The 26,382-nt window shown below is 39.6% G+C and overlaps 1 protein-coding gene across 34 annotated transcripts in view; it reads right to left on the bottom strand.

The window, feature by feature from the left end:
- USP9Y (ubiquitin specific peptidase 9 Y-linked) overlaps positions 1-26,382 on the bottom strand; it is a 211,552-nt gene that overhangs the window by 171,171 nt on the left and 13,999 nt on the right. For 13 of the 34 annotated variants that reach the window (XM_074030439.1, XM_074030440.1, XM_074030445.1 and 10 more), the window contains 2 exons: positions 1,089-1,134; positions 325-361 (listed from right to left, as the gene is read on the bottom strand). The exons of 6 other annotated variants lie outside the window; for them this stretch is intronic. In XM_074030439.1, the coding sequence (XP_073886540.1) occupies positions 325-361; positions 1,089-1,099 (48 nt within the window). In that variant the 5' untranslated portion in view covers positions 1,100-1,134. Of the gene's footprint in view, positions 1-324; positions 362-1,088; positions 1,135-20,777; positions 20,818-26,382 lie in introns of all 34 variants that reach the window. 15 more of the 34 variants (XM_074030450.1, XM_074030458.1, XM_074030467.1 and 12 more) reach the window with 3 other exon arrangements.

Genomic DNA, 26,382 nt, shown 5'->3' with positions numbered 1-26,382 from the left:
CACTGTAGAAGCTTTGCTGTTTCACTCTTCACAATAAATCTTGCTGCTGCTCACTCTTTGGGTTCACACTACTTTTATGAGCTGTAACACCGTGAGAGTCTGTGGCTTCATTCCTGAAGTCACTGAGACCACGAACCCAATGGAAGGAATAAATAACTCTGGACACACCACCTTTAAGAGCTGTAACACTCACTGCAAAGGCCTGCAGCTTAACTCCTGAAGTCAGCAAGACCAGGAACCCACTGGAAGGAAGAAACTCTGGACACATCTGAACATCTGAAGGAACAAACTCCAGAAACCATCTTTAAGAGCTATAACACTCACCACGAGGGTCCACAGCTTCACTCTTGAAGTCAGCAAGCTAAGAAAAAATAAAGACAGAAATACAGGGAAAGACCTCTAATGTCCAGGTGTTACAAGACTTACTACTGTTATCAGTACTACCCAAAGCGATTTACAGATTTGACACGATCTCCACAATATTTTTTTGCAGACAGTAAATTCCATATTGAATATACTGTCAAGGAACCTCAAGTACTACATACTTCTACTGTTCAAATTAGAACAACAGAAATTTCTCATAATACTTTTTCCATGCAGGCTACAATAGATAATTCCCTAGACCTTAACACAGGTACCCTTAGCATGACAGCCACGGCTTGCCCCAAACACTGAAGCAGGCTTACAGGTATGTCCTTACAGCAAGGAAATACTTCTTGCCAACTGCTAGCAATGAAATCAGCCCTTCTGTCAGCAATCATGTGAGTAAGTCATTGTGAAAGTGGATACACCAGCCTTCAGATAAATAACTGCTACCCACAAAAACTAAAACATATGTTTTTGTTTTAAACTGTTAAACTGTGAGTGATTTTCTTATGAAGTAAAAGACAAAAGACAAATATCCTGCCTCAGCTTAGTAATTAACTCAGTGACAAAAAAGAAAAAATCATATTAGCAGCCCCTCTATCAGACCACTGTAGCCTTACAGGTCTCTCACTCTTCAATTTTATTCCACAAAACATTTCTGTAAACATCTCTTACCCAAACTGCTAATATTATTGTTTTAATTTTTCAGCTAGCAGACTCACCTCCAATACATCCTCCACACAGCCACCAGAATTATCTCCAAGCTCTCTGCAAATCAAAAAGCAGATTTTTATCATGAATCCTTTCTTTTAAAAGGAAAAAGTCCCACTTCAGTGCTTAAAAGTAAAATCTCAGTGCCTTAATCTGGTACTTGAAATCATTTATGATCCGTCTCATTCAAACCATCTTTTAGTTTCATGTCCCCAATTCCCTCCTAAATATCTGGTGTGTCTTCCTCATTCTATTAATAGTACCATATACATCCTTTAAACTGTTTCCTTTCAGTGGCAGTATCTGACCTAATTCATAGAATCACCAAAATACCAGAGTTTTTAAGACTAGCAAATAGTATTCTACCTCAAACTATGATTTTCTTCACCTCTTCTACATTTCACACATGTATTTCAATACAGCAGTTATCAAACTGTATAAATAAGTACCTATTTGGCCACTAGAACTAGAGCCTTAAAAGTGGAGACTAGTCATTTTTACATCATGAGTAAATGAATACAATTCATAAGCTGCCCAATAATGACTAAGTTCAGTTCTATCACTTTACAATTTCAATGAGGTTAAACAATCTGCTCACTAACTGGTGGAAAAGCTACAATAATAAATCCAAGTTTCTTACCTAACTTGACAACTCTGTTAATCACTACACTCTCTCAGTCAGAAATGCTGCTTATACACAAGGGTCAGTTTCACCTCTGAGGAAACAGCCCAAAGAAGTCTTTCCACACCATGTATAAAAACATTGTTTCATTAGGTTTAAAATGGAATTACCACATGCACAAACATGGAGAAATAAACAAATTTCAATTATTCAACAAAGTCTGATAGCTACAGGAGCCAGTCAAATGCCCAGACGGGGTGTGGGGAACAGCGGGTTCAAGTCCCTGGTGAAACCCCACCTGAAAGCCAAAAACAGGCCATAGGGCTGAAAGACCTGACTGCTGATCCTGTATGAAACTTACCACCCAGAATGAGAACTTCTGTTCCTTTTTGCCTGCCCTTTCATTCATGATTGATTCTTTCTGAATAATATATTTTAAACAATTGAATGTTGACTTTTCCAATACTATCTATGGCTTGCCCCTCCCCCATTCTAAGCCCATAAAAAGCCTGACTCAAGCATATTGGGGGACCTTCCTGCCTTTGGGTAGGGGGACAAACGCCTTGTCCTTTTTCAGGTTTGCTTGACTGTTTCAACACTCAATAAAACTTCCTACCCTGCCCACTCTTTGTTAGCACATCCTTATTCTTTCTGGGTGTGGGACAAGAGTTTTAGAATCACCAAAAAGGGGTACAAGCTATAACACACGTGAGTTGGAGCATGCCAGCATGGCCACGCAAGGCCCAGGCAGGGCATCCCCAGCCAGGGGTCACCAGCTTATGAAGTGACTGAGAAGAAAAATCCTCTATCATTTTAGGGGTTCACTCAGGATACCTGAAGGGTGAGTAAATATGGACCTAAATTTCACTTTTTTCTGAGACTTCCTGTCCACAAACATTTTTCTGAAGGCAGATGAAGCACCAAACCTCCAGTGCGCTAGTTAAGAACAATGGCACAGGCAACTACAGAGTATAGGATGCTGGAGAGGACCCTCCCTCATCACTCTTGGGGTTAGCGAATGTTGGCCTCATTCCAATCCCGTTTTTCCTACGGCAATTTGTCTTCCTGTTTTTCCGTGGCTGTTATGGTACCTAGCTCTTTTACAATGTTACAAGTGTTGTTGCAAACTACAGAAATATTATTCAGTGGAAAGAGCATTTGGACCAGCCATCAGATAGGCAATTCAGAACAATGCAATTTCTGCCTGTTCCTAGAGGAAAAGAGGAAAGAGAGGTTAGGAGTCTCTCCCTGCTCTAGGAATCCATTTGCATAGAAGCTTTTTCAACCTCAAGCACCTTCCCTGCCCTGCATGTAAGCCGTTTTTTTTTTTCTTTTTTCTCTGCCACATCAGGAGTTCACATTGCCATGCAAATACAGGGAGCTTTTCTATGCAAGAGGTCTTGTTTTCTTTTGGAAGGCATCTTACTAGGTCAGATCCCCAATTCTCCCTTTCTCTCCATTGTCTGAGTACAAACCCATTTGCACAGCTATACCTGAGTTTTCAGCTTATAAGAAGACAGCGAAGTAGCCCTGACAGCTGCTAGCTGCAGTCTGGTGAGGGCCACCTGGGACTTAATGAAACCATGCACCTTCCTGAGGCAGTTCCTTGTCCCAAACTGAACTCCAAGCTTCAGGATGAAGCTCTAGAAATGAAAATGGATCTGAGGGATCCAGCGGCAGACAACACACAGTCAAACGGCACAGTACAGGTGGACTAATTCCTGTCAACTGGAATCTCCACTCCACCGCCCATTTTACGGATAGAGGTCATGCTAGCATCCATGGCATAGATGACATTACAGACAGCAGAAAAATTAGGCACGGGATAGGTGAATGCGGATAATTCCTGTTACACATGGGTGAAAGGACCCTGCTGAGTCACTGGGACTCAGGGACATAAAGACGGAAGAAATAAAGGGGACACCTTTTCTTTCTCTCCCTCGTGTACCCCAGGTATCCACTGGAAAGACACAGGAACTAAGGGATGCCTTTTTCCCCTCCTTCCAGGTAAGTAACCAGCCACCTTCAGTCTGCACCTATCCTGGATACATCCTGAATCACTGGGACTCCTTTGAAAAAGAAAAAAATAAAATAAACCTTCTTTTTCCTTTTTCCTCTTCTGTTCTCTTTGCAGATGAATAATTGTGTCCCCATACCACAGAATCCCTACGGATTCATCCCCCAGATTGGGAAAAGTCAATTTTCCCCAAACCTCAAACGGTTTTGCTTAAAAATAAACAAGGAAGGCTGGGCACAGTGGCTCAGGCCTGTAATCTCAGCATTTTGGGAGGCCGAGTAAGGCGATCACGAGGTCAGAAATTCAAGACCACCCTGGCTAACACGCTGAAACCCTATCTCTACTAAAAATACAAAAAATTAGTTGGGCATGGTGGCACACATGCCTGTAGTCCTGGCTACTCGGGAGGCTAAGGCAGGAGAATCATTTGAACCCGGGAGGTGGGGGGTTGCAGTGAGCAGAGATTGTGCCACTGTACTCCAGCCTGGGTGACATAGAAATTCTGTCTCAAACAAAACAAAAACTGGGCAGAAAGCACAAATCTGAGTAAGTATCTTGAGGAGGGACAACTTTTACAGTATCATTGTCTACTTCCCTTCCCCAAGACTCCAGGATAGATAGGGCTTCACAAATTGGGGGAAGGGACATCAAAAGCCTGACAGAACAACAAAAAACGTTTTTCTTACCAAACTTCTGGCCTCACTCTCCCTGTGTAACCTGGCAGAATGAATTATAAAAATCACTATTTAAATCCTCTCTAAAATTTTGATTAATAGAAAAAAGGATTTATGAGGCTAGTCTTAATTTTTAGCCAATCTGATATGCTTTATGTGTCTTTCTATATGGTTCTGCCGTGACAGTACCTTAGGATAGAGCACGGCCTATGACCCAGTAAGTCCACTGTTCAAGCCAGGCTATCAAACTGGTCAGTAACAAATTTTGCTGCAGGTCGCCCTTGTTGTAAGCCCCTGGGAGCTTGACCTTGTAAGCATGTGGCAGTAATTTCTTTGGGTCTCTGCCATTTTACAATAGCAGCCCTGGTTCAATATTGGTGTAGGCAATATGTACTTTCTGGTTAGTGTGTGAATTTTACCATTTGGTGATTCTCCTCCCTTCCAAGAACGACTTCTAGCTTCCTTTTTTTTTTTTTTTTTGAGACGGAGTCTCGCTCTGTCGCCCAGACTGGAGTGCAGTGGCACGATCTCCACTCACTGCAAGCTCCACCTCCCAGGTTCATGCCATTCTCCTGCCTTAGCCTCCCGTGTAGCTGGGACTACAGGCGCCCACCACCACGCCTGGCTAGTTTTTTTGTATTTTTGGTAGAGAAGGAGTTTCACCGTATTAGCCAGGATGGTCTCTATCTCCTGGCCTCGTGATCCACCTGTCCCGGCCTCCCAAAGTGCTGGAGCTTCTTTCTTAAATCTTCCTATCTCTGAGCTACCTTTAAAAAGTCTAGATTTTGTAAAAAACTGCTTACCATCTCTTTGAAAATACCACATACACTCATCATTAAGTCATAACTTTGAGTTGAGGCTTGTTGGTTTCACCTGTGAGGTTACTTTCCATGAAGGTCAAAAGCCAAAACACTGGCCACTTGGCATAGCTAAAGTTGAGTCACAAGGGGCTTTAAATTGTTTTCTTAAATACTGCTATGGTTAAAAGTCAGCTTCATTAAAACTGGATATCCAGGCTATATATTCTTGACCTCATGGTCTGCCTGCCTCAGCCTCCCAAACTGCTGGGATTATAGGTGTGAACCACCATGCCTGGCCCAGGCTATAGGTATATTTAAAAGGCATCTATGTTTTTTTTCCCTCTTCTTGGAACTTGTTTTTCTGGAGAAAGTTTTTTTTTTCTTCTTAAGTCATCTGAATTACTTCATTTTATTGTGCCACTCTTAATGCATGCATGCTAGGCACTGAGATAACTTCTGAGAGAGCACCAGGCTGGCTTGGAATAAAGAGAAAATGTGACATGGACCCGATTTCGGGAAGGAAAAAAACAAACAAAACTTTGTTTTCTCATGGAACCCCAGAAATTAAAAGTGAATAGATCCCTCTCAAAATCTGCTTTTGGCCTCCAGTTATAGCTGTTCATTAGGCCCTAAAAACTGCATGTTTTCCTAGCCCTGTTTTTGGACAGGCTCTACCCAGTGGTAATTGAATTAGGAGATAAGCAAATTAAAAATCTTACAACTACTGGAACTTCTGTTTGTGTAGTGTTATATATCTGTGTGTTATGTATGTTATGTTTATATAAAAAAGAGGTCTAATTAATTGGCTTAAAGAAAAATACGTGCTTAGATGAAATATTTTTTGAAGGAAAAAAGCTATAATGCCTTTTTAGTTCACAACTTTAATCTCTGAGAAAAACAGTTTTAAAGGTTTTTGGTAAAATACATTGTCTTCAAAATGTAAATATGTAGTCTAAATTATGCAGGTCAGATTCTAGGTTTGCTAAATGCAAGGTTATAAACTGCTTCTTTGGCTTTTGTGAACTGTTTGATTTGCCCATTCCACAATCTGGTCAGGCCTGGGGACATAATTAACCACGCTCCTAACTATGCCATAAAGACTCAGACTTTATCTGTGCCTGGTATTACATAATCAAAATAGCTTAACCAGCTGGGCACGGTGGCTCACATCTGTAATCTCAGCACTTCGGGAGGCCGAGGCAGGCGGCTCACCTGAGGTCAGGAGTGCGAGACCAGCTGGCTAACATGGTGAAGCCCTGTCTCTACTAAAAATAGAAAAAGTTAGCCAGGTGTGTTGGCAACTGCCTGTATCCCAGCTTCTCTGGAGGCTGAGGCAGAAGAACTGCTTGAACCTGGGAGGTAGAGTTTGCAGTGAGCCAAGGCTGCACCCTATAGACTTGGCAACAAGAGGGAAATTCTGTCTCCAAAACAACAAAAGAAGAGCTTACCAGGTTTCACATTAAAATTATTAAAAATTGCTATTAATTACCCTTATAACATGTAACTGAAGCTACTGAAAACAGATCTACACTAAAGGTGTGTAAGAAAAATAAAATGTGTTAGCAGTAAAAAATATAAAAAGGCATAGCAAAATAAATTTTTCCTTAAGGTAGGAGAGTGGAAGCATTATTATAAATTAGATAAATGGGCTTTGTCTATTTTAAATTAGTTTTGTAAAAATTAATCTTGTAAAATAAATTCTGTATGAACATACTGACTAAATTCAAAAAGTATTTGTTGGTTTGTCTCTAATTTGAGCATTTAAATAAAAACACAACAAGGTGTTCTTAAGGCACTGATAACAAAATTTGTAAAGGGCTATGAACGATTTACAAGATTATCACCTCACAGTCAAACTGGCTAAGCTCAGAGAGAATTATCTGTAAGGTTTCATTTAAAAGTTGGGATTGACATTAACTGTAGACTAAAGCAAGGGTGAAATTTCGCTTTCTCTCCCTTGAATAAGATTTTCATGTCATAGAAAAGAATAAAGATTTTTGTTTTCACCTTGAGAATAAACTGCCAAAAAATAGGCGGTTAAGACAGGAACAGATTGGAAAGCTGACTCTTCCCTCTTAATGAGTAAAAGGTTTTTTGCCTTTTTAAAATTTTCTGACTCATCATTTTGGCTAATTAAATGACATTATAATCTGGAATTCTACTTCATAGTATCAAGTGTGTTAAACATTTAACATATTTAACAAGCTTCCGAAAATCAAATTTGAGTTTCAAGGTTATCTTTTCTGACCCCTAACTTTTGGATGCTACAGAGGGCCCATGGGGAATCCAAAAGAGAAGTAAATAGGATCATCTGACATGTTTAGTTACGTGGGATTGGCAAAATAAAAACGTTTAATCTTCTCCAGGTTATATGTTAGTAAATTATAATGTATGTTCCAAAATTGTATGGGAGTTCTAAAATTCTAATGTTTGAGTATATGTCATCAATCATAATTAACATTATGATTTAAAGTTATTGTAAACCACTAATAACCTAATTTCTTTGTCAATTTTATTTGTAATTTTGTCATTTTGTCATTCACAGACAATGGCCTTGTCTTGATCCTCTTCAAAAGATGGATTATCGGCCGGGCGCGGTGGCTCAAGCCTGTAATCCCAGCACTTTGGGAGGCCGAGATGGGCGGATCACGAGGTCAGGAGATCGAGACCATGCTGGCTAACACGGTGAAACCCCATCTCTACTAAAAAATACAAAAAACTAGCCGGGCGAGGTGGCGGGCGCCTGTAGTCCCAGCTACTCGGGAGGCTGAGGCAGGAGAATGGCGTGAACCCAGGAGGCGGAGCTTGCAGTGAGCTGAGATCCGGCCACTGCACTCCAGCCTGGGCGACAGAGCGAAACTCCGTCTCAAAAAAAAAAAAAAAAGATGGATTATCATCAGCTATAGAACTCTGTCAGATGCTTTTAAATGCCAGTTTCTGATAACACTGGAAACAGTGACACTTGAATAGAGGAAAAATGTATAGGACTCATGAAGAACTAAAATGTTCATGAATATCAAGCAGGACAAGTTAACTGAATGGACTGAAATAAAAAAACTGAAGGAATTACTTTTTCGAGACGGAGTCTCACTCTCTTTCCCAGGCTAGAGTGCAGTGGTACGAGCTAGGCTCACTGCAAGCTCTACCTCAGGGGTTCACGCCATTCTCCTGCCTCAGCCTTCCGAGTAGCTGGGACTACAGGCACCCGCCACTATGCTCAGCTAATTTTTTGTATTTTTAGTAGAGACGGGGTTTCACCATACCATGTTAGCCAGGATAGTCTCAATCTCCTGACCTTGTGATCTGCCCACCTAGGCCTCCCAAAGTGCTGGGATTACAGGTGTGAACCAACGTGCCCAACCGGGAATTTTTTTAACTTTGCTTACAGCATTGTTGATCCTTGTTTTTTGTTTGTCAGAGTCAAGGAAACTTTCAAGCTATCTATGATTTTTTCTTTTTTGAGACGGAGTCTCACTCTGTTGCCCAGGCTGGAGTGCAGTGGCCAGATCTCAGCTCACTGCAAGCTCCGCCTCCCGGGTTTAGGACATTCTCCTGCCTCAGCCTCCGGAGTGGCTGGGACTACAGGTGCCCACGACCATGCCCAGCTAGTTTTTTGTATTTTTCAGTAGAGACGAGGTTTCACCATGTTAGCCAGGATGGTCTCGATCTCCTGACCTCGTGATCCACCTGTCTCGGCCTCCCAAAATGCTGGGATTACAGGCTTGAGCCACCGTGCCCAGCCGCTATCTATGCTTTTAACAATTGAGTAAGTTATCTTCCTAAGGACAAAATTTATAGCACATTTGTTTCTGTCTGGCTTCTCTAGAATTTGGAAACTATTGATGAGTATCCTTAACTTAGGGAAATATAGTTACTTGCATTAGCCAAGTAAGAATCCATTTTATTTTGCAACAGAACACAGCTGGAGAAACTGGTTGTTTCGCCAATGCTTTGACTCCAAGGGTGTGCTTCCTTTTAAGGAATCAAGCTTGACTTGCAGTGTCAATAAAAGCCCTTTTGAAAAAATGGCCTCTTACCTTATCCATGCAGTCCCAGTACATGGCTCCTAACCTGTGGTGAGTAAAGAATGTCACTTTTCACCAGGCCCAGGAGCCCCACATTATCTGGGGACCACAAGAAGACAGGGAATTTACCTAACTCACAGATATTTGAGGGTACAAACCCCTGGATGGGCTCAGCTTTAAAAGGTCTTGTCTAAGATTCCTTGTGGAGCAGAGTTCCGTCAAAGACAATTTAGAAAGCTTATGTGAAAAGTAATTATCCTTGCTACTCTTTGTACAAACAAGCAGGCCAAGGAAAAAAAACTAAAGTATTCTTTTGCAAACAACTCAGTCCCACCACGATTTGTTTTTAACAAATATGAGAACTGGAAAACGCAAAATTATATTTCAAAATTTATCATACTTATCACTAAATTTTAGTCTCATTAATTGTGAAGTTTTAGCCTGCATTTTAAACTAACCTTGCTTATTCCACTGAACCAACCAGTGATCTTTGGCTGCAGCTCAGAAGAAACAAAAGGGATGGGTAATATAAAAATCTGGATAAATACTCCAATTCTGGGCAATTATCCTGCAAATCCTGCCAGGTGATAGGAGTAAACAGGGTGCCCATAACGCGGAGGTTTCTTTGGGAAAATAAAACCAAGGGAACCAACCAAAGCCAAGCCCCATTCACCCAAATCTCAACAGGCATACCAGTGGCCACCCAGTTATCTGGACACGTCAGCAGCATCCACATTTTTCAGTTGTCCTTTCCCTCTTGTTTCATTTTGATACATGACTTCTAATAGCCAGGTTTGTGGCTTCTAATCTCCAGGGTAAAAAACTCCAAACGGTCAAGCAACAGGACACCTGGACGATGGCCCCTTTTACTGAAGACCCTTAGGCAGGCCTCTGAGAAAGATCTGACTGCCGTTTTCCCTAAATAGCACCCATAACAGTAGGAAGCAATTAAGATTGGTCGTCATCCCTATCCTAACAGCAGTCAGATGTACCTCTTCAGAGGAGGGAACTTCTAGCAGTAAGAGGCAGCCAAATGCCTAGGTAGATAGGGAGGTCCCTGGTGAAACCCCATATAAAGCCAAAAATGGCCTGAAGGCTAAAAGACCAGATGCTGGTCCTGGATAAAATTCAAGACCAAGAATGGGAATTTCTCCAGCTGTCTGCCCATCCTTTCACAATCAATTCTTTCTGAATAGTGCCTTTTAACCTATCGAATGTTGCCTTTTCCAATACTACGGAGGGTCTGCTACTCCCCCATTCTGAGCCCATAAAAAGCCCCAGACTCAGCCATATTAGGGATACTTTCCGGCCTTTGTGTAGGAGGATCATCCCCTTGTCCCCTCTCCACTAAAAGCCATTTCATCACTCAATAAAACTCCCTGCTTTGCTCACTCTCTTGATTGTCAGCATATCCTCATTCTTCTTGGGCGTGGGACAAGAACTTGAGAACCAGTGTGCAAGCCAGACTGGGCCTGGGGAAGCATATGGGGTGGGGTACCTCCTGTGGCAGGTAGCACGTCCCAAGCAAGGACTCCAGCATCAATGTCCAGAGGTCCCCAAGTGGCAAAGGGACCAAGAAAAAAATCCTGCATCACTGTTACTGGGCTAGAGACCATGCTAATAGTCATAAACTTAAGTTCCAGTAAAAGACAAAAACACAAAAGATTAAATAAAGTAGAAAGTGTTGCGTTCATGAAAAATTGCAAGCAGAGTTCAAAGCGAGTGTACATCATTACCAAATAAAGACAGACAATATTTCATGAAGATGGCATATGAACTGGGCCTTGCAGGTCAGACATAATTATGACATAACAAAGGCCAGGCAAGCCAACCACTAAGCTTATACTAATAAGACGGAATAAAAGAAAGGTCAGAGCATGCACATCAATTGTGGATAGTTTTATTAGATGAGAGAATATTAAGTAATTATGAGACTAACTGGAAGAGAAAGCTTCCTTGAGGAAGCTACTTCTTGTTTTGTGTAGCTAAAAGGAAATCAAAGAAGCCTCCCATGATTGTCTTTTCACTAATATAATTCCTGCACTGAGCCTGTACTTACAATTACTAAAATAATCCTCAATAAAAGGAATACACTTTCAGACAGGTGATACTTATGTGGCTCAGATAATAATACCCTTTATATCAGGCAAGGAACATACACATACAATGACCCTCATTTTAAAATTATTACAGGTATTGTTGGCTTGGACCTGGTAAGCTGGAGCAAGAAGGACTAAGGGTTACTATATGTGTATATGCTAAAAACTTATACATTATACTAATTATACTGAGTAATTCTGTTAGAATATATGTATATTCTCAAACTATGAGGCTCAAGGCTAATAAAAGAAGTGAAGTCTTATACAAAGAAATCACAATAATCTTGCAGACCAGGGTGTCTCAGCCTTGGCACTGTTACCATTTTGGGTCAGATAACTCTGCAAGTGGGAGAATTCTGTTCACTGTAAGATGTTTAGCACTATTCGTGGACTCTACCTACTAGATGCCAAGTACTAATCACCGTCCCCTCACATCATAACCAAAAATGTCCCCGATATTGCTGACTGCCCCATGAGAAGGCAAAATCAGCCCCAGTCAGGAAGTACTGCTTTAGACTGACACTATAATAATTATAATAACAATCAAATGATCATTTATTATCATGCTTAATTTATTCCTAAAATTGTTAAATGACATAATATACCGATTAGTTGATGAAATGAGATTATCTGTAATTTTTTTCAGTAGAGTCTAGACAACCACTTTACCGAGACACTAGAATTCTGTGTCATTGCATAATGCGTTCTTGAAAACATGACAGAAGTAAGTCAAGAATAAATGACAGACTTACACATTTTTAAAGACTTTCAACTCTTAGAGTACAACAAATAACATAAAATCCCCTGTAACGCCCATAGTGCCAGCTTGTAAAATGGCTCCCCATGATGCAGCCTCCTGACAGTCATGCTTTTGTCTAATAATCACTTTCTGATGAATTTGGAGCTAACCTAGTGATTTGTTTTTAACTATGTCAGTTCCACAATTAGATTATAAAGACTTTCATGTTACTTGTTTTTGCTGCAGCTTGTCTTGCTTGCTTGCCCTAATGAAGCAAGCTGCTATATTGTGACTTGCTCCATAAAAAGGGCTGCCTGGCAAGAATGCACTATAGTAGATGGGTGAAGAAATGAGACCAAGAACCGAAAAGGAAATTTATTAATTAATTCTTAATTCTGCCAATAATCACCTGAGAGATCTCAAAACCATACTCAGTCAATCTTTCAGGTGATGACAAACACATGAAAAACCTGATTACTGCTTTGAAGAGATACTGAACCAAAGGACACAGCTAAATCATGCCTGTATTCAAAAGAAACTGTGAGATGAAAATTGTTTTATCTTAAACCACTACAGTCTAAGGATAGTATGTGACATGGCTTGGATCTATGTCTCCACCAAATCTCATGTGGAATTATATTTCCCAATGTTGAACAGAGGTGGACCTGGTATGAGGTGACTGGATCTTAAGGACGGCTCTTTCATGAATGGTTCAGCACCATACCCTTGGTGCTGTTCTTCTGACAGTGAGTTCTTGCAAGATCTGGTTTTTAATTTTAATTTTATTTTACTTTTTAGGCACAGTCTTACTCTGTTCACCCAGGCTGGAGTTCAGTGGCACAATCTCGATTCACTGCAACCTCCGCCTCCCAGCCTGGATCTCCTGACCTCATGATCCGCCTACCTCTGCCTCCCAAAGTGCTGGGATTACAGGCGAGAACATTATTTTCTAACAGACACAGAAACTCCAAGTTTATCTTGGAACCCCGAGAGGAGAGAAAATCAACCCAACTTAGATATTTGATGGCACAAATCCATAGCTTAAAAAAATTTTATGTGGGGTTCCTTCTGTGGAACAAAGTTCCATCAAAGTCAATTTAAAACCTATGTAAAAAAATAATAATTATTCCTGCTGCACTGGAATACAAATAATCTGGCCTGTATATACATAATCTGGCCAAGTATATAATACAAGTATTTAATATACTTGTATACAAATAATCTGGCCAAGTATATAATAGAGCAAACCAGCCCTACCATAATTTGTCTTTAGCAAAAATAGAAACTGGAGAGAGAAAAATTGTGTTTCGGAAAACTATAGTACACCTGTTAGATTCTAGACTTGCCTAATGTTTTTCAATTTTTATTATTTCTGCAGTTTGGGCTGAATTCTAGTTTTTTCTTGGCTACAAGTCTTCAAAATGATGTTTCTAATTTTTGTTTTTCCTCCTTTTCCCCATTTTTTAAAATTCAGAGTCACTGAAAACTAAGCTGTGCTTTCTTAAACTCCTGTGAACTGAAGCCAGACAACTTAAACCTCAGAAGAAAATAACAGCAACCTGTTTATTTACATAAGCCACTTTCATACCTGCCTACTGTTGTATAGACTTCAGAGTAATGTGGCCTCTATCGATTTTCCAGGAGTGTTCTTTTGTTTTTTCTCCCTTCCTCCCATCTATTTTCTCTTTACAGGACACAAGACTTAACAGCCTGCTAAAAATGAGCTTTTAGGACCTACCCATATAGGAATAAACCATCCTAGCCATGAGGGATCAGATGAAATCTGAGACTAGAGACTCATTTTGTTGTAAAATACCTTCTCCAAAAGATTTTATAAAATAAAAGGGAGGGGGTGGATATGAAAGGAAAATAAATCTTGGGGCCCCCCAAATCACTAAGCTAAAGGCCTAAGTTAGAAACTGTTTAGGGCCAACTTACCGCCATTCTATTCAAATTCACCCCTCTGCTCACTGAGATAGATGCATATTTGATTGCCGCCTTTGGAAAGGCTAATCAGAAACGCAAAAGAACGCAGCTGTTTATCTCTCACCTATCTATGACCTGGAAGCCCCCTCCTCAGTTTGAGTCTTCCTGCCTTTGCTTCACTTGATCCCTGCCTTTCCAGACTGAACCAAGATACTTCTTACATATGTTGATTTATGTCTCATGTCTCCCTAAAACGTGTAAAACTGGGCCCCAACCACCTTGGGCACATCTTGTTAGGACTTCTGAGACTGTGTCACAAGTTTGTGTCCACAACCTTGACAAAATAAACTTTCTAAATTAAGTGAGACCTGTCTTAAATTTTTGGAGTTCCATCAGATACGCATTTGTCTCACCTGAGTATCAAAGGGATGATTTTGAGTTCTCTGTGTTTTTTTGTCCACAGGAATTTCCTTCTGGGCAAATCGTGAGGGAAGGATGTCATTTTTTTATGTTTGTAGCTATTTCATTTAGGAATAACTAAACGGGAGCAGGTTTACCTGAATCAGTTCCTCGCTTGACTTCCCTTTGGCTTAGTGATTTTGGAGTCCTGAGATTTATTTTCCTTTCACATACCTATTTTATTTGTGATGGTTTATGGTCATTGAACCTTGTAACACTGATTACATTTCTTTTTACTGGTCTTTTTTCTTAAGTACATAAACTTATTACTGGGGCAGTAGAGAGCACAGAAATTATATTAGGTACATAGCCTGCACTTAAATAGAATATTTAAAATACATTTTGTCCACAGAGCTGGAATTCTTTGTAAATAAAAACCAAATTTTACTTAGTTTTTAGAGATAGGATCTTGCTTTGTCACCTAGGCTAGAGTGCTGTGGGGGCAATCACAGCCCACTGCAACCTCACATTCCTGGCTTAAGCGATCCTCCCATCCCAGCCTCCTGGGTGCTGGGACCACAGACATGACACCTTTCCTGGCTAGTTTAAAAAAATTTTTTTTTGGCCAGGCACGGTGGCTCAAGCCTGTAATCTCAGCACTTTGGGAGGCAAAGATGGGCGGATCATGAGATCAGCAGATCGAGACCATCCTGGCTAACACAGTGAAACCCCATCTCTACTAAAAAATACAAAAAAAAAAAAAAAAAAAAAGACTAGCTGGGCACGGTGGTGGGTGACTGTAGTCCCAGCTACTCGGGAGGCTGAGGCAGGAGAATGGCATAAACCCAGGAGGCGGAGCTTGCAGTGAGCTGAGATCTGGCCACTGCACTCCAGCCTGGGCAACAGAGCGAGACCCTGTCTCAAAAAAAAAATAACTTTTTTTTTTTTTGTAGAGATGGGTTTTGCATCTGTGGCCCAGGCTGCTCTTTAACTCCTGGGCTGAAGAGCTCCTCCAGTTTGGGCCTCCCGAAGTGCTGGGATTACACTGCTTCCAGCCTTAGTTTTTTAAATGTTTAACTTACTTATTGTTTATCTACTTCCAGCCTTAGTTTTTTAATGTTTAATTTATCTTATTTCACTTATTGTTTATCATTTAATGGAGAGCTTTTAGTGTTTGTCTTTTGAGGTGGGATCTTGCCATGCCCAGACTTGAAGTCCTACAGTTCAGTGATCTTTGCACCTCAGCCTCCCAAGTAGTGGTAGAGAAAATTTTATGTTACGTTCCTTTCTCTATGTATGTTTGTGGGAGGACATATGTCCATTTGTATGTTTGGGCGTATGTATTTTTTGTGTCAAAGTTATGCATGCTGTTATTGGTCAATATAAGAGGTTTAGAGGCCAGAGAAGAGAAATAAAATGGGAAACACTACAAACATTCTACCTCTCATGATACCATGGTGTAGAGGCAATCATACTATTTATGTATTTGTTACTTTTTTTGTGTTCATTTTTAAAAATTAGATAAAAATACTTTAAGTTAGAGTCTTCTTCTCTCTTTCACCTTTTTTTTCTAATTTAATTTTTCCCTAAGCAGGATTTTTAGGTAATACTTCATTTTATTGATATATCAAGATTTCTTTAGTTTTTCCGTTGGTGTCTTTAGGTTGTCTACAATATTTTTTGTCATTACGAATATGCTGTCATGAACATTTTAATGCTGGTTATTATCAGATTAGTGTGTTGAGTCAAAGCTTTCACCAGTTGGATTATGTTTCAGTTTAGTAAGTGATGCAAGCCAAAACTGAAACTCTAAGGCACCTTCTCGCCACCCAGCCAATCATCTGAGTAGACTTCCTCTTCAGCCAGGGCAGTCATAGCTCACTGCAGGCAGCCAACCCCTTTCCATTCCAGTATCCCTTTTCCTTTAATAAAATTTAAGGCCGAGCATGGTGCGTCAACACCTGTAATCCCAGCACCTGGGGAGGCCGAGGCAGGCAGATTATGAGGTCAGGAGATCAAGACCATTCTGGACAACAGGGTGAAACCCTGTCTCTACTAAAAATACAAAAGTTAGCTGGGTGTGGTGGCAAATGACTGTGGTGTCAGCTACTCAGGAGGCTGCAGAGGCAGAAGAATCACTTGAACCTGGGGAGGCAGAGGTTGCAGTGAGCGGAGATGGCACCACTGCACTTTAGTCTGGTGACAGAGTGAGACTCCATCAAAAAAAAAAAAGAAAGAAAGATTTGTGAGATGAATTTGTTTTGAAAATGTTAGCTTGTTTTCAGCTGTGATACATTTGAAGTTGGTACAGAGTCCATTTTCTTTTATGTGTTAATATGCTGACAATATAGTTGTGTTGACAACTTCTTTTCTTATTTCCAGCTCAGTCTTTAAAGCTGATAAGAGATTTCCTTGTATTTTATGGTGGTATGATTGGCCTTAGAGCACTTCAGTTTTGAGATCTTTGTTGTATTTGTAAACAAGTATTTTGTGTACCTATTTGGAAGGTCAGTTGATAGGATGAATGAAAAACAAAAATTGGAAGTAATGGCGCTAGTAATAAGTGGGGATTTTCATGTAGGTAATGGAGGAGGAACTGATAAGTCATAGCGAAGCCATGAATTTTTAATCTTACTGACTTTGGTTGTGTTCTTTGATTATTTTGGATAACTGTTTAATGGTCAATGAAATGATTAAAATGAAAAAGGAAATTAGTACAGAAAATATGTTTAAAATTATATAGGATGTCTTGTTTTAGGCATCTATTGCTAGATAACATGTGTCCATTCTTGTATTGCTATAAAGAAATACTGGATACTGGCTAACTTATAACTAAAATTGGCTCATGATTTGGCAGACAGGAAGCATGTTTCTGGAATCTGCATGGCTTCTGGAAAGGCCTCAGGAAACTTAGAATAATGATAGAAGGCAGAGGGGAAGCAGGCACATCTAACATGGCAGGAGCAGGGAGCAAGAGAGAGTGAAGTGGGAGGTGCTACACACTTTTAAAAATCCAGATCTCGGTCAGCCATGGCAGCTTATGTCTATAATCCCAGAACTTTGGGAGGCCAAGGCAGGTGGATCACCTGAGGGTCAGGAGTTCAAGGCCAGCCTGGCCAACATGGTGAAACCTTGTGTCTGCTGAAAGTACAAAAAGTAGCTGGGTGTGGTCGCACCTGCTCATAATCCCAGCTGCTTGGGATTATAAGCAGCGAAGAGAAATAAAATGAGAAAAGAGAAATAAAATAAATAAAATAAAAGAGAAATAAATAAAATAAAACAGAAGTAAAACAAACATTCTACCTCCCATGATACCCTTATAATCTTACGCCTACTTTTTCCACAACAGTCCCTGGGCCTTGAGGAGTTGAAGCTTTAATTTATTCCCCTGTGCCTCTCACAAATGCAGTTTATTTTGATTGGAATCTCCTACTGGAGTTGAAGATGAGACTTTAATCAGTGTTTAAGATTTAGCAGGACTTGGTGTTCTTTTTATATCCAGGAATCAAAGCCCTGTAACTCAATGTCACAAGAACTTTAAAAGCACATACAGGAAGATACATGGATGTAGATGTAATAACCCTAATTTTAAAAACATTAATCTCACTTTTTTGCCCTAAGTAAACCAAAACTTAGTATTTCAATTTTCTGGTTTGTCCTGAACACCCTTCTTTCTTAAACAACCAGACATTTTATTTTAGAACTAAAATTTACCGTATAAGGTTGTTTCTCACATAAAAGTATTTCTCTTTAAGCTTTCATACCATATACAAACAAAAAAAAAACTCCTTATTTTTATAACTTTCTTTACATCTCTTTTTATTGCCTGGTTCCTTTTACCTTATTTACACATAATCTTTAAATAAGCTTTGAATTAGGCAAAAATTTTTTGCCTTTTTTTAAAAAAGAATACACTTCCTTTGCTTTAGCAAGAATGTTTCTCTACAATATATTATTTATTAGAAAGTACTCAAATAATGAAGTATTTACTAACTTTATATTCAAAATTATGACCAGTTTGTCTACAAATATTTATCCCATTTACCTAATGATTTTGTTTACTTATTAGATTATTTATGAAAACCGTGATAGTCGTGAATTTAAAGCTATGAAACCGCCATTAACAAAATTACAACTGAGACACTGAAAAAAGATTTGACCTAAGTGACTCCACCTTGCTTTTTATCTCCAAGCTGTCCTTGTTCATTCCTGGGAATAAGCCAAACTAACCTTTGGAGGAACTTACTTTATAGTTTATCTTTGAAACAAAGATGGTAACAGTCCTTTCCCAAACCTCCTTACTGTGATTGCCTAAAGCCACAGGATTAGATGTTAAGGTAATCTTAGTAAATTCAAGATGCAGCTATTTTCATTAAACACGTATCAATGTGTTTTTTTTTTTCTCCCCCGGAGCTGTAGTTGGCTGTGTTGTTTGCCCAGGCTGGAGTGCAGTGGCACCATCTCGGCTCACTGCAACCTCTCTGCCTCCAGGGTTCAAGCAATTCATCTGACTCAGCCCTCCCAAATAGCTGGGACTACAGGCACGTGCCACCACACCCGTCTAATTTTTTGTATTTTTAGTAGAGATGGGGTTTCACTGTGTTAGCCAGATGGTCTCGATCTCAACCTCGTGATCCGCCCACCTCAACCTCCCAAAGTACTAGGATTACAGGCATGAGCTACCATGCCCGGCCCCTTCTAGTGTATTTAAAATTATAGGTTGGGGCTGGTGGCTCGTGCTGGTAATCCCCACACTTTGGGAGGCCAAAGTGGGTAGATCATGAGGTCAGGAGTTTGATACCAGCCTGGTCAATATGGTGAAACGCCATCTCTACTAAAAATACAAAAATTACCCGGTCATGATGGTGCGCGCCTGCAGTCCCAGCTACTCAGGAGGCTGAGGCAAAAGAATTGCTTGAACTAGGGAGGCAGAGGTTGCAGTAAGCTGAGATCCCACCACTGCACTCCAGCCTGGGCGACAGAGACTCTCTCTCAAAAAACAAATTTAAAAAAAAGAAAGAAAAAATTACACAAGCAAAAATCCTTCTGTTTTCAGCTGCGTTTAGTTTTGTAACCCCATGACAAATTTTGACACCTTATAATATCTGGCAGGGATAAGTATGATATTGCTTGATTAATAAATTCAAAACAAAAAATGTATGCTGACAATTATGACACTCATAATATTACTTTAACAAAAATTTTAAAGTTAGCTTATTAAGGATATTTTACTTAAGTTTCAGAAATCTGAAAAAGCATTTGACTAGTCTTTTTTTTCTGATACAGTATCTGATTTATGTGCTTTTATTTTAAGCCAATTACAGCTTTATATAGTTTTAGTAGTGAAACATTGTGTACACAATACAAATACACAAATGTATTAGGCATGCCCATGGAAGTACATTTTATAGATTCATAAAGACATCCCCCTTTTGTATAAGCGCAGTGACCCACGCCTGTAATCCCGGCACTTTGGCAGGCCGAGGCAGGCAGATCACGAGGTCAGGAGATTGAGACCATACTGGCTAACACAGTGAAACCCTGTCTCTACTAAAATTACAAAAAAATTAGCCAGGCATGGTGGTGGGCGCCTGTAGTCCCAGTGACTCAGGAGGCTGAGGCAGGAGAATGACACAAACCTGGGAGCCAAGATCAGGCCACTGCACTCCAGCCTGGGTAACAGAGTGAGACTGTCTCAAAAAAAAAAAAGAAAGAAAAAAAAAGACATCCCCTCCTTTTTGTTATCTTTGACATTCAGATTCTTAATAACCAGTTTTACAACACTAGGCAGTTGTCGGCTAAATAGCCTAAATTTGCATATTAAAGGAAACAACTCAGATGAAAATCAAATACTAAATTTACATCATAGAGTACAGAGAGAAAAAGTCTGGTGCTGCTATAGGAAGACACTTATAGTGCACTTAAAAAAAAATTTTTAAGGCATTTCTAAGTGTCTAAACTACGTTTTTCTTAAAAACCCAACAGTAGCCTCTGTTGCAATTAACTATTTTAGTCAAAAAAAACAACTGAAAACAGTATCAGTTAACTGAAAAAAAAAGACTTTTGCTCAAAAAGAGACAAGGTCTTAGGAGAGAAAAACAAAAACATGAAAGTCTTTTAAATAACATGTACACATACACGCATACACACACATATCTTGGACGCTGGCCTTTTAATGAAGCTGACTTAACCACTGAGCTTCTTTAAAAGAAAATTTTTTAAATATCATTACCATATTTCAGCTAGGACAAAATGCTGCTAAACTAGTAAGAATCACACAAATTATACAATTTCTGAGTGCTCTAAGTGTAAGCAGAAATTAACACCAGCTGATTGTTAATGCTAACATTAGTCATTTAAAAAGAATTTGAAAGACAGAGTTCCAAACCAGTTTCTTACCTGGTGATGGGTCTCAGGCTGTAGACTGGTCTCTACTATCCTAGAAGCAAGAAAAAAAAAACCTCATCTTCACCGCTGGAAGCAAGCTCAAACTCCATAAAGGAGTTAACTGCCTTCCATCATCACCGAAGTAGGAAAAAACTTGCCTTCCTTGTGCTGGAAGCAAGTAAAACTCCAAAATAAAAGAGGAGTTGTACAGCAGAATAAACTATAGGATCTCAATCAAATTTGGGGAGATCAGGGCTTCTAAGGAGGGGGTGCTCTCAGACCTCAGCAAATTATCCTATTGGTATGAGCCATAAAGTTAGCTCATGGTACCAAGCACTGACAGGAGACCTGTAAAAGGTCAGGGTCATCTCCACTCACAATCCCTCGTTGGTTACCAAAATGTGGATCCCGAAAATTTGAGACAGGTCTCAGTTAATTTACAAAGTTTATTCTGGTTGAGAACACATGCCTGTAACACAGTCCCAGGATGTCCTAATGACATGTGCCCATGGTAGTCAAAGCACAGCTTCATTTTATACATTTTAGGGAGACATGAGACATAAATCAACATACGTTAAAGGTTTGGTCTGGAAAGGCAGGACAACTTGAAGCAAAGGCAAGAAGACTTGAAGAAGGGAGGGGACTTCCAGGTCACAAATAGGTTGGAGATGAAAAGCCCATTCCTTTTGAGTTTCTGACTAGTCTTTCCAAAGAAGGCAATCAGATATGTATCTATCTCAGTTAGCCAAGAGGTGACTGTGAATAGAATGGGAGGCAGGTTGGCCCTAAACAGTTCCCGATTTGACTTTTCCCTTTAGTTTAGTGATTTGGGGGCCCCAAGATTTATTTGCCTTTCACATGTTTCCCTAAGCCAAACTAAGGCATAAGTGACTATTCCTCTACCCTCCGCCCACAGGTAAATTGTGTATTCACTGAAAGGCTAATCAGAGACTCAACAGAATGTAACTGTTTGTCTCTTATGTAACTATGACCTGAAAGCCCCCTCCCTGCTTCAAGTTGTCCTGCCTTTCTGTAAAGAACCAATGTACATCTGAGACATACTAATTTATGTCTCATGTCCCCCTAAAATGTGTAACACCAAGCTGTTCCCAAAACACCCTTTACAAGTGTTGTCAAGACTTTCTGAGATTGTGTCATGGATGTGTCTTGAACCTTGGCAAAGTAAACTTTCCACATTGGCTGAGATATGTCTCAGATATTTTGGGTTCACAAAATCAACAGTAAAAAATGGAAAGTTTGTGAGATGATAAATTCAAATCCAAACATACATAAAGTTCAAGAAGTTTAATATGGCTGTGTTCTTCCTCTTATACCAGTAAGGATAAAAGCTGACCTTAATTATTACTGTAGTCCTAGTTTCTATATTACTTGCTGAACAGATGTGTGAAGAATCTTGTGCCAACATTAAGAACCTGCACAGATTATACACTAGAGTTATTTCTCTCTTCCTTTCTGAATAGGGAATTTAGCACGTTCAACTATGAAAAAAGCAAAATGAGAAACAAGAAGTATTTCTATTTCAACAGCTGTATAAATACTGTAAACTTCACACATGCACGTGCATGCGCACACACAGTCATACACATCCACAAAAGTTAACATAGTTTGAAAAACTTTTGTAGATATTAAATCTGTTTTAAAAGCTGAATTAACTAAACTTTTAATTTATGGAGTGATACAAGTAAATGACAGGGAGACATATGCCCCAATTTTGCATCTTTTAGCAAGATTATGTTAATCAAACTTTTTTTTTTTTTTTTGGAGACAGTCTCACTCTGTCGTCCAGGCTGGAGTGCAGTGGCATGATCTTGGCTCACTGCAAGCTCCGCCTTCCGGGTTCACACCATTCTCCTGCTTCAGGATCCCAAACAGCTGGGACTACAGGCGCCCGCTAATTTTTTGAATTTTCAGTAGAAAAGACAATTTTTTGTATTTTCAGTAGAAAAGACAATTTTTTTGTATTTTCAGTAGAAAAGACAATGTTCTTATATTTTCAGTAGAAAAGACAATGTTCTTGTATTTTCAGTAGAAAAGACAATGTTCTTGTATTTTCAGTAGAAAAGACAATTTTTTGTATTTTCAGTAGAAAAGACAATTTTTTTTATTTTCAGTAGAAAAGACAATTTTTTTATTTTCAGTAGAGATGGGGTTTCACCGTGTTAGCCAGGATGGTCTCGATCTCCTGACCTTGTGATTCGCCCGCCTTGGCCTCCCAAAGTGCTGGGATTACAGGCGTGAGCCACCAAGCCCAGCCAACCCAAACATTTTAAAAGAGTAAACTCACCAAGTAAAATGTCCTGCACATGTTGAGATGCAAATGAAATGAGAATCTTATTCAATCTAAAGTTTTAACATCTCTGTGGCTAATCAAGACATTTCTCAAAGAGCAGACCATTTTAATCATCTCTATATCAAAATTACAATCAAAAATTTTTAATCAAACTTCAGGTGACTTTGTCATATAATCAAGTTTCATTGTTTAAGAAGAAAAAGCATGTAAATCAGTACATTAAATTATAATACACTATGTCAATAATTGGCATAATAGGAGTTGGAATACCCACTAGTTGAGCCTATGTATATGGAAATTAGTTTCAGATGCTTACTCAGCACTAGCATAACTAACATTCAAATGACAACTGTTGCTATATAAAAACTATTAATTAAAAAATTTTCTTGTTCATTTAAAAGGTTTATTCAAGCTCAGAAACAATAAACAAGTAATTCTTTGTTGTTCAGCAGTTCTTTTAAATATAACTTTTTCTAGGTCTCTTATTAGAGCAATTAAATGAGAAGGGGAAGGGAGGGAGAAGTATGAAGGACATGGTAAAGCTCTTTCAAATCACTCTATTATGTAGTCAGAAAAAGCCCTACATATTAACCTGTACCCAAATATTAATGCCAGACATGCAAAAAAATTTTTAAATGGTAGTTTTCAAGAATACAGTTCTTAAGAGAATCAAAGAGAAGATAAAAATCTATTTCTCAATTACTGAGATAGAGAATATAAGAGCCGTAATGTAATTAAAGCTACCAAAAAATGGTTAACTGTCATTAGATGCGCAATGGGAATATATTTAATACCACTGAACTGTACACTTACAAAGAGCTAAGATGGTATATTCTATGTTATGTGTACTTAACTACAATTTGGAAAAAAATTAAAGAAGTGTTGCTCCTATTTAGAATAAAAATTAATTTGCCCATTGCTGACAAAAGGACAGACTTACAGATCAACAGTACAGAACTACAAAAGTCCAGAAGGATTTACATTTATACAAAATGATTTTCAACAAAGGCACTAAAATCTTTCAATGAAGAAAGCAAAGTCATTTCAACAAATGATATTAAGACAGTATCTACATGCAAGAGAATGAATCTGAATGTGTACCTCACATGTCATACAAATATTAACACACAACATTGTAGGCCAAATGTAAGTACTATAAATATAAAATCCTTAGAGAAAAAAAATGAGTAAATCTTTGTGACCTTGTACACCAAAAATAAAATTCTAAGCCCCTCAACCATCTGAATGGATGTCTCCTCTCAGCAAGAACATTCCAATATTACCCTGAGGGACTCGTTCAAGCCATGATGCAGGTCAAAGGAAAGACATGCCTCATTACAGGCTCCTCTCTTTCAGAATTATTAATAAAACGTGCCTCATTACAGGCTCCTCTCTTTCAGAATTATTAATAAAACGGACTCTTTAAGTCTGAATAGAAACATTTACAATCTATTCTCTCTGAAGCCTATACCTGGAGGTTTCATCAGCATGACAAAACTCCTGAAAGGAGTTAGCCAGCTTGCAGTCGGCAGACACTAACAGAAGGGTCCCACTGAATCTCCAACCCATGTTTTGTATCAGCTTGTATGTTTGTAGGTAAAATCCCTTGGATTAAACTGTAAAGGGTAAAACCAGGAACCTGCTTTCAGGACCCCTCTCTAGGATGAGAGCTTTCCTTTTGCTTAATAAATTCTACTCTGAGTGTCCACATGCCTAATTTTTGCTGGTCAAGAGACAAGAAACCAAACCTAGCTTAGGTAAGGAGAGAAAATTCCTGCATCACTTTGGTCTCCACAACTCCTCAGCATCATAACCCAGATATTCTTTTATATCTATTCTAGGTCTTTAGATAATAACTTAACTCTTTCAACCAACTGCCAATCAGAAAATGTTTAAATCTACCAAAAACCGGGAAGCCCTGGCTTCAAGCTGTCCAGCCTTTCTGGACCAAAGCAACGTCCATGTATTTGATTGATACCTCATGTCTCTCTAAAATTTATAAAACTAATCTGTGCTGGCCAGGCACAGTGGCTCACACCTATACCAGCATTTTGGGAGGCCACGACTGGCGGATCACCTGATGTTGGGAGTTCGAGACCAGCCTGACTAACATGCAGAAACCCCATCTCTACTAAAAATACAAAATTAGCCAGACGTGGTGGCACATGCTTGTAATCCCAGCTACTCAGGAGGCTGAGGCAGGAGAATTGCTTGAACCTGGGAGGCAGAGGTTGCAGTCAGCTCTGATCGTGCCATTGCACTCCAACCCAGGCAACAACAGCAAAACTCTGTCTCAAAAAATAATAATAATAATAATCTGTGCCCTGATCGTCTTGGGCACATGTTCTCAGAGTCTCCTGAGGGCTGTGTCACAGGCCATTGGTCACTCATAGTTGGTTGACAATAAGTCTCTTCAAATATTTTAAAGAGTTTGACTCTTTTCTTTGACAATGATTTAGTGCCCAACATGAGGCATCAGAGAACACTCAGGATCACAAAGGAGTTGCCCAAACTCAGAGCTAAAGGCAGCAGCAGGGGCTCATTGAAAACCTCTCCAATTTTTTTTTTTTCTCTCTCTCTTTTTGTTGTTTGAGACAGTCTCTCATTGTCACCCAGGCACAATCTCAGCTCACAGCAACCTCCGCCTCCTGGGTTCAAGTGACTCTCCTGCCTCAGCCTCTCGAGTAGCTGGGATTACAGGCACCTGCCTCCACATCCGTCTAATTTTTTGTATTTTTAGTAGAGACTGGGTTTCACTATGTTGGCCAGGCTGGTCTTGAACTCCTGACCTCCTGATCTGCCCACCTCATGTTCCCAAAGTGCTGGGATTACAGGCATGATTCCCCATGCCCAGCCTGAAAGTCTCTTCAATTTCAAGCTTCTCCTCTGGCAGAACAGGTATGTGCTCCAGATCCCCCCAGTCTCCCTTTGATTAACAGTCCTTGATTTATTCTGTTTTTGTGTTTGTTTGTTTGTTTGTTTGTTTGTTTCTTCCGAGGAAACTGTTGTGTAGGATCCTCATTCTAGTTTGCAGATGTAATCTAAAGGGTCTTTTCCATTTCCTTTTTCTAAAGTCAGGGAGAACAATCTGGGCTCCTCAACTGGTTTCTAATTCAGAAATACATTCTAAAGGGTCTTCTCCATTGCTTTTTCTCCCAAAATTGATCTCGGGTGGCATGTATGAGCATTTGTGTGAGAAACTAAAGTGTCATTTTCATAGATAAGTGAGAGACTGAGTTTCCTCAGCTCCAAAGAAAAACAGCATTTTGTTCATCCCAGCTCAAACGTGCCCTTGAGTGACTGTGG

This window comes from Macaca fascicularis, chromosome Y, assembly GCF_037993035.2.
Source record: "Macaca fascicularis isolate 582-1 chromosome Y, T2T-MFA8v1.1".
NCBI lineage: Eukaryota > Metazoa > Chordata > Mammalia > Primates > Cercopithecidae > Macaca > Macaca fascicularis.
The sequence above is the reverse complement of the archived record's forward strand: the minus strand, read 5'-3'. Positions and strand labels throughout refer to the sequence as shown.